At 39.3% G+C, this 9,437-nt stretch overlaps 1 protein-coding gene across 1 annotated transcript; it reads left to right on the top strand.

Moving 5' to 3' along the window:
• The first annotated feature begins 2,578 nt into the window (after positions 1-2,578).
• LOC115730855 (receptor like protein 21-like) lies at positions 2,579-6,598 on the top strand. The gene is given in 5 exon segments (XM_030661474.2): positions 2,579-2,955; positions 3,650-3,781; positions 3,852-3,989; positions 4,406-4,788; positions 4,790-6,598. Coding segments are annotated over 5 exon segments (2,790 nt in total). The 5' UTR covers positions 2,579-2,615; the 3' UTR covers positions 6,587-6,598.
• The last annotated feature ends 2,839 nt before the right edge of the window (positions 6,599-9,437 follow it).

Here is a 9,437-nt window from a genome sequence, read left to right on the forward strand (position 1 = left end):
GTAATTCCAAGTAAAAAAGATTTTGTTAACAAAAAATATTGCAATTGGCACCCTTCTTGGAGCCGTAATGCGGTTATTGCATTGTTTTCATAAAAAAGTGTGGCAATTCGGCAATGAAAAATCAAATTGCCGACGACAAGATGGCATATGATGACCCTTGATTATTTAATTTAAAAGAACCGAATGATCGATAAATCAATCAATTCTTTTAAAATGGAGCATATGTTAACACCCACGAATGTCTAACTTTTGGTTGTTATTGCCAAGTATCAAACTTAGTTGATGGGAGCAGAGTTTGGTCATCGATGAATAAGAACAATCAACAACTTGAAGGACATCAAATGCAGATTCACAAAAAATAGAAGGAAAGACAAACTTCGATCATATTTCTCTTCCGATAAACTCAATCAAACCCTTAAAACAAATTAGACGTGAATTTGCGCAAGAAAAATGAAAAGAAAATAATTCCAAATCAGCAACTCTTAAAAGGATAGTAACACATAATTGAATAAATGACGGAATTACTAAGTTACAAAAAAAAAATTTATATTAGAGAAATTGGTCTAAGAATAATTGCACATCATTGATAAGCGCCAACCTTCTATATACATGGAAAATTTTCCAAAAAAATCATAAATCTGTTGGAGGCGGCCAATTCAGCTCTACACCCTTCAATTGTTCCAATTTAATTCTAAATCTTTTTTGACATTTTTTCAATTCAGTATTAAATATTTCAATTATGCTAATTTAATCTTAAAAGTTTTGAGGATTTGCCAATTTAGTCTTAAAACTTTTAACGAGTTGCTAATGTAGTTCTTCCAACTAATTTTTGCCAAAAATTGATGACATGGTGATTTTCAGCCCCTGAAGAGTGCCGATGCTACATAGGTGACAACAAGCTCTAAAGAACACGAGAGGCGGATAAGACATGTCACACCTTTGACTTGAAGTGATCCTCAGCAGGAACGTATAACCCATGGCCACTGGCAGGTATCCCCTGAACCTAGCAATATATTAAACTGAATTTTGATCATTAAATTTCGTGAAATCTATTATTTGTCAATGGTCCATATTCAATTTACTTTCTAGGCTTGTCATGACCCACGGCGCACCATAAAAATGAAACGTCCCTCATTTGTGTAAAAAGAGAAAAAAAGAAGAAGAAAGAAACAGTAAAAAAAATCAATAATTAATTAATTCGGAAATTTGTTTAGGAATTAAAAAATTGTCCACGTCAATGATACCCAGCGAAAATTAGCTGAAATGACTAAATTGATAATTCATTAAAAAGGTTTAGGACTAGCTTGGCAAATCATTAAAATGTATAAGATTAAATTGATACAAGTGAATGGGAAATTGGTAAGTAGTCAAAAGGTTAATAATTGAATTGGTAAAATTAAAAGGTTTAAGGCTGAATTGGCGGTTTAGGGCTTTTTGGACAAATTTGCCCAAATTACACAAGAGTCCCGACGTGATGAAGCAGACATTTAAACATTCAACATACTAATCTTAGAGCAAAGTAAGAAACGAGCTAAAATCCTTACATGTAGCCCATGATATTTTTGACTTGGGGAATCAAACTAACCCATTAGTCAAAATTGCACTGCAGAATTTGAAAATAAACGGAAGGTTATTTTCGTTGTAAGTCTTTAAAAGAATGTAACGAGGAAATGATAGTATGTTGGTTGATCAGTAAAATTTAGAAAATTTGTTTGGCACCTCCCCTGACCATATATAGACTTCGTTGCCCGAGGAACATCACCAAGCCAATAATTTTTTTTTATTTTATAAAAAAGTGAGGAAAATGAAAAAGAACGGACTATTTTTATTTAAATATTATCTAATATGTAGGATGATCGAAGATGACTAAATTGTCATGTTAGCAATTTCATTCGAGATTTGGCCGGCGCAATTTGATTGCGCATTCACTTAAATATTTTAGACTATATCAGTTCAATTAAAATGATTAAGATCGAATTCAAATTTGCACAATATTTTTGAGATCGAAAATACAAGTCTTCTCCAAGCAACTTTTGCACATGGACCCTGAACATATAAAATCCATGCATTATGACAAGTAAATCAGGTGATTCTACATAGAATCCGCACGATACAACCGATCACATCCATTGAGGACATGAGATTTCGGGGATCGGACAATAAATAGAACAGATTTCCATGTACAAACCGGCGTTTTCGGCTCGATCACATCGACAGCTGTGGTGCCTGCCTTCTTTTCTAGCATTTTAATGTCCTTAATTCTTAACTAAATGGAAATGGTTTGCATGCTTTTCTTCGGAAAATTTCAGGGTCACCACATGGGAGGATAAGAAGTGTTGCGCATTTGAGTTGAGACGGTCCCTGCAGAAACGTATAACCCACGGTCGCGCCAAATATTCCATGGATCTAGTCAACGGTGGTAATAACGGTCCCGTGGGACTGGCCCCAGCAGACTTGACTGTGCCCATGATTGTTTCATGGAGTTGACTTTAACCGTGACAATCACTCCAAAGGGGAAGACCCTGCATGTATAAATTAAGTACGCGACCCTCGTTAAGTTTGCATATGGTGAAGCAGAAGAAAAAAACATATTGCACACAAAACTCCATACGGACATGAAGTGTCTTTTCCTGTGTATGTGGGCCTGGGTGTTGTTGGCATCAACGGGAAGTGGAAGAAGCACGGGATGCTTGCAAGAAGAGAGGAATGCACTGCTCGAGATTAAGGCCGCCTTCAACCGCCCGCATGGGTCTTTTCTTCCGTCGTGGCGCCACGGCGATGGTGACTGTTGTGGCTGGGAAGGCGTTGAGTGCGATAACACCACTTTGCGAGTGACTGAATTGTATCTGAGCAATACGCACCATCAGAAGTCGAGGCCTTGGGTTATTAATGCCACCTTGTTCACTCCTCTCGAGGAGCTTCGAGTGTTGGATTTGAGTAGAAATCGTCTTAACGGTGAATCTCCCTCTGTCTCTCTTTCTCTCTCTCTTGTTTGTTTCATGTTTTTCTTTTTTCGAATATGTTACTAAATAATTCGTCTACTTGGCGTTTCTCTAATAATAAAAATGTGATACTAGTGCTATAAACTATAAAGTGGGTTAACTGAATTAGTGACACACACATGGTTGCACTGATGATGCAATAGGAGAGTCATCCTTACGACGTGGAAAAGTTCCAAGAGTTAGCTCAAGAAATAATGATTTACGAGATGCCGACCTTTTTGCCATCATGAAAGGTCGACTGGTTCGGACTTTGCACCCCAACAAAGTTGACTTGTGCAAACCATGATAGAAATTTGGAGATGGCAAATAGTAAACTAATGCTTATTGGTCAAACGTATCCTGCCACATAACAATCACGGAGGTAAAGTCAAATGTCACGTGTTGTGAATATTCTCTCACCTTTGCTGGAAACTACATGTAATAGTTATCATTATAGGTATATGTAGTCGTTTATGAGATTGGCATACCAAGTCAGATAGAGATTTTTCTTGTACTTGGATATGTTGGACTAACTAGTTTCTCCTTATAAATCAATTCTCCTCGTCATGATCATAGAGTTATTCTAAAAAAATTGAAGATAGGTAGACATCTGAATTATGTAGATGATTGATTAATCACAATGCATGCATGGATTTTTCCAAAATCAGATATAAATGGAACGCTGCACCTGAAGAATTTGAAGAGGTTGTATCTATATGACAATCTTTTAGATCGAGTCCCCTCATTGTACAAGCAAACTTCAGCAGAGGCCCAAAACTTGTCTTCTAATCAGCTTGGAGGTACGTGTAAGGTAGAAGACCATGCCTTGATATGTATTGTTCGATTTTGTGAACATTTTCTTGACAACAGGTGTGGATTTGGAGGTGTTGGATCTTTGGGGTAACAAATTGGGGAATGATGCCCTCGTGGACATTATGAGGATGACATCTCTTAAGGCCTTAGACATCAGTTTTTGCAGATTGGATGCATCTTCGAAGTTACTGGAAGGTACTTTTGTGGAAAAGATTTCGTTTATTGGTATGGATAGCTTATCAACTTTTTTTAAAAATAAAGTAAGGTGAGTGTTGTCTTGAACATAAAAGGCATGACTGCATTACATGCAACGTCCTCCAGAGATCTTCTTTTGGCAACAGGCTTTGTTCAACAAGGAATATAACAAAATGTATGATAACAAAGTTATGATTTGAAAAGCTGCATGGATATCCACTATGATAAAGTATTCAGTCCTATTTCACAAGCAAATAATATTAAGAGATAGATGATAAAGTTACATAGCATGATAGTTCGTATTTGATATATAAAAAGGCTAATATCATCAAAAATCACAAACCGATACAACTATTATGAAAAGTCTATAGAAAGAAAAATGATGATACTCATAGGTGCAGTGTCCACTTCAACAGGCTTGTGCAGATTGAGGAACCTTGAAGAGTTTGATATCTGTGGCAATGAATTCTGGGGTCCTCTTCCGTCCTGCTTCTGCAATATGACCTCACTCCGTGTGTTTGATGTTCACAATAACCATTTTAGCGGGGCCATTCCACCATCTCTCCTCTCCAATCTCAAGTCTCTCGAATACATTGAGCTTTCCGGAAATAATTTCGGAGGCTCGCTTTCGCTTGCTTCCCTGGCGAATACTTCTAACCTTGAGGTGTTCCGCCTCCTTGACAACCTTCATCTGGTAGTAAATACAGAAGAGCCCGCTTGGTTCCCTCCATTCCAGTTGAAAAGGTTTGGCTTGTCAAGATGTGTGCTTAACAAGGATGCAAACGGTGTAATCCCCAGCTTTTTTGAAAGAGCAACATGACTTGAGAGTTGTTCAAATCTGCTTCAATGGAATCACAGCAGATTTCCCAAACTGGCTGTTGGTCAACAATGTTAATCTAGAATGGTTCGATCTCAGAGGCAACAATATGACAGGTGCTTTTCATTTGCCTTCTAATTTGAGTCGTGTCAGCATGCGATGGGTCGATTGGTCTGCTAATTTTATCGAAGGAGAGCTTCCATCTTGGTTTGGTTCTATCCTCCCGAATTTGCAATATTTGAACCTGTCAAACAACTTATTGGAAGGTAGAATCCCTTCCTCAATGGGCAATATGAAACTACTATTCTCATTGGATTTGTCGAATAATGGCTTCACCGGAGAGATACCAGAGACGTTGGCTAAAGATTGTACGTCGCTCATTTCAGTGGTATTGTCAGGCAACAATTTGCAAGGCCAAATGCTACCGAGGTATTCTAACTTGAGAAAATTGAATTTTTTGTTTCTGGATAGCAATAATTTCACAGGGGATATTTCGCTTGGCATATTAAATAGCTCTTCCTTGCTGGTTTTGGATGTAAGAAATAATTCCCTATCTGGAACAATTCCCAATTGGATTGGAGATATTCCACGATTGAGAGGGCTTCTGATATCAAGTAATTCATTGGGAGGTCCTTTACCGTTGAGCTTATGCAACTTAAACTATCTCGTTCATCTAGACCTTTCAGGTAGCAACATTGGGCCAAACATACCCCCTTGTGCCAATGTTACGGTTATGAGGTTCTTGCATCTAACGAATAACTCGCTTACTGGGCATTTTCCTGAGTTTCTCTCTCGAGCTTCATCAACGGTCACATTGGATCTCCGGCATAATGCATTGTCTGGTAAGGTCCCCAGCTGGATCGGTTCACTTAGGAACTTGAAGGTTCTTCTATTGCAAGGAAACAACTTTGAAGGTTCAATTCCGCTGGATCTGTGTCTGTTGAAAAATATGAGCATATTGGATCTCTCCAAAAATAATCTTTCTGGACAAATTCCTTCTTGTCTGAAAGATTTGACATTTGGATATGATGGGATATCTGCAGACTCATTTGATACCTCTGGCTATTGGGTAAAGCCTGTGGATCCATACGGATATAAGGGCAGATTCTCTACTTTTTTTAGGTATAGTGAATACGGGAGGTCTGCATATACAGATGGATTAGAAGAAGTGAACTTCATGACAAAGAGTAGGTTGGAATCTTATAAGGGCTACATTCTACAACTCATGTCGGGAATGGATCTCTCGCAGAACAATTTCACAGGCTTTATTCCTCCAGAGGTCGGCTATTTGAGTGAACTTCTAGCATTGAATCTGTCACACAATCATCTGACGGGACCGATCCCAGAAACGTTTGCCAATTTAAAGAATGTAGAGAGCTTGGACTTGTCCTACAATAGCTTAATCGGTCCCATCCCTCCACAACTAATAGAGCTCTACAGGCTGTCAGAGTTTAGGGTGGCTTACAATAACTTGTCTGGTAGGACACCAGACCGAAAAAATCAATTTGGAACTTTTGGTGAAGCAAGCTATGAAGGTAACCCTCTTCTTTGTGGACCACCATTAACAAGCTGTGATGGCTCAAATCAGGGACAGGGGACACTGCCACCTTCTAATCATATCAAGGATGATGACCCCTGGAGAGAAGCCTTCTTGTGGAGTTTTGCAGGATCATATGTGGTGGCGTTCTTTGGGATGGTCCTTTTTCTCTACCTAAACACGTACTATCGATATGTGCTGTTCAACCTTGTTCGTAAGCTTATCCCGTCGTTTCCCCAGTAATAGATTATATGATGAAACCGCAGAGAACCTTTGTTTAATAGGATTGTAATCAGTTGAGTTGAGCATTTTTCGAATGCTCGACTCCTAGAGTGTTGGTATTGTATTTGCTGTCCTAATAGTTTGAATATCAGGAGATGTGATTTGGTCGTGAACATCAAACCTATCGGGTTTTAGTAGCTCAGCAGCCTGAGCCCCACTTTCTGCTCACTATGCTTGATGAAGAATTATCTCAAGAAAACTAAGCCTTGTCCAAGACTTGATGCAAAATTGCTTGGAGGATAAATTCAACTCTACTGGTAGAATTTCAAGAGTCAATTTCTTCTGCATTTCGATGCGGATTTCATGCTCGAACATGATCCCATGATATATGGTTTGAAAGCTTGATGTATCTATTTTCAGATAAATCAAGTTCAAGCAATTTAGAATTTTCTACTTTACCTCTCTCTCTCTCACACGCGCGCGCGCAATTTATATGCTTTGGAAGGGGAAGAATTGCGGGGGAGAAATTCCAGAATGACCTTAATAGTTGAATACGATGCAAATTGGCAAAGTCAGCGAGTTGGGTTCTGCATTATTCATGCCTTGTTTCGACATCCCAGCAGATGAGATCAACAAACAGATCGCATTGGGCTTCAGCCCATCTAATAAAGATTTCGTCCCGGTATCAGGTTTAGTAAATCGGATATCTTAATGAAATTATGAGGATCTGTGACGTGTGAAGCTCCGTCGCTATCTTGCATTAATACCATTAACGCTATCGCGCAAAATCAAATTCCCCTATGACTATCAATGCAAACATGATGCTAACTTGACCACTCCATACAATAAATTCAAGCGACATCGACTGAGAGATGCATAGATGTTGGAACTGCTGGAAAATCGGTGGTGTGACAGCAGAGACAAAATAGGAAGTGCTGAGATTTCCAAATTGTTCATTTTCAATGCTTATGTTGGCAGTGTTCACAATTTTCTGTTGTTTGGAGCGTCAAGGCAGGCCAACCTTGAACTAGTTGCTCGCCTATGTTTGTGTTCAGATCGGATCTGCTGAGATTGTCCAAGGTGCATGTAAATTCCCATGCCTTTGCATTTAGCCCTCCTTAAGGTGTGTGGTTTGAATGTGTGATGGGACTCCGTGACTTAAAATTATTTCAAATGAGCTGGTCTGGGAATTCTCTGATGGGCTTTAGCAATTTCAACCAGCATCTTTGATGTCTGATTTTCCGTTCAAGTCCTTTGTTGGCCAGGACTATTTAACGTAGAATGCTCTGTAGAATGCTTATTGTAATTGGGTTGGATTAGCAGCTACCGGTAATACTGTTCGGACTGGTTATACTTGCAATATTAGAAGGACCTGGACACACAACTCCTACCTACATGCTTCGCAGATTCAACTGCCGAGGCAATATTTAAGACAGCAATTATTCCTCAGCCATGTGATCTTGTTCTTCTGATAGAGATATGAACTTCTCATCCTCAATAGTCAATAGTCAGAGGGAACTGTCAATAACTGAAATAACGTTTGGGGCCTAACAATCATGGCGCTTGTCTGGAGGCCTCCCAGCAGAAAGCATGCTTGTTAAAAAGGAGGAGAGCTTAATACTCACCCATCTGCTTAACCACTGCGAGTGGTGACGATAATTTTGGTTCCGGCACTGAACCAATTGGAGCTTCCAAGCAAATGTGATTTACTGGACTGTCGACATTGTCGAGGACAGTGAAAATTCTGACAACGGATAACATATTTGTGACATCGATGCCTTCATTCAGAAGAATTGAGCTTGGGACATTCTTGTCCGTGAAGGTCAGCGATAAGCTGTTCTTGCAGAGAGATGATTTCTCTTCTGTTTCCCAATTTCCCAAACATCTGCAAGGAACATAGACTACAGAGAAAGAAGGAACAGTTTGAAACACACATACACCTCCGCTGCCTATTCTTTTATGAAGATGATCTATTCCAAACTGCTTGCCGGTAAAATCTAGGTAACATTTATTCGGCATTCGGTTGACATATGTCGGCCCCTAATGAAACGTTGAGTTCAACTAGTCTTTAAGATACTGAAAATAAGAAGCAGAGATACTAGTGAGTATTCATGGTAAAAAGAAATAATATGGTTCTCATCTCTGCCATTGATGCACAGAAATCTTGATAATTCTCTGATTCGAACACTCTCGGAACTGTATTTGAAAAATAATTACGAGCTCTGTCCCGCTAGCTCATGTGAAGATTCTTGAAATCTGAATTGATTCTCATTTGAGCTTTGTCCAAGAAGTTAATGACGACCTGATTTCCTGGGACAAATGATGCTAGATAATTGTGCCAAGTAGCTAAAATGCCTGACAAAGAGACTAAACCTGATTGAATACATTTTCTGATTGCAAATGACATAAGAAAAGTACTTATATATTGGTACACTAACCATGCCTCCCTCTCAGCAATCAAGATGAACATCAACGAATTCCCGGTGCTTATAAGACTCTCAATATTGTAAGAGCAAAGGTATTGTTAGGCCGAAGCACTCCAGCCCCTTGGCCCGTCTTGTTCCAGCCATCTGTTGTATAGTATCGGCCACCTAAGAGTGGCTTTCAGCTTAAGCCACCTGACAGCAGCATTTCTCGGCTTCCTGTTCTGCTCAGGTTCATAGGTCCGACTAGAACCTGTGACTTTCCAATGTCCGTGAGTCTCAGATGTCTCTAAGTGATCTCTGCAATTTAAGGAAACCTAGCCAGTAAATGCTGAGTGGTTGCATTTTCCAAGTCTTGTTCATTACATGGTAGAAACATATCACCGTGAACTCGAAAAAAGATAAGTTATTGAAGCAGATCAACTGTCATTGGCATAGAGCTCACGCCA

Source organism: Rhodamnia argentea, chromosome 4 (assembly GCF_020921035.1).
Source record: "Rhodamnia argentea isolate NSW1041297 chromosome 4, ASM2092103v1, whole genome shotgun sequence".
In the NCBI taxonomy this organism is placed as follows: domain Eukaryota; kingdom Viridiplantae; phylum Streptophyta; class Magnoliopsida; order Myrtales; family Myrtaceae; genus Rhodamnia; species Rhodamnia argentea.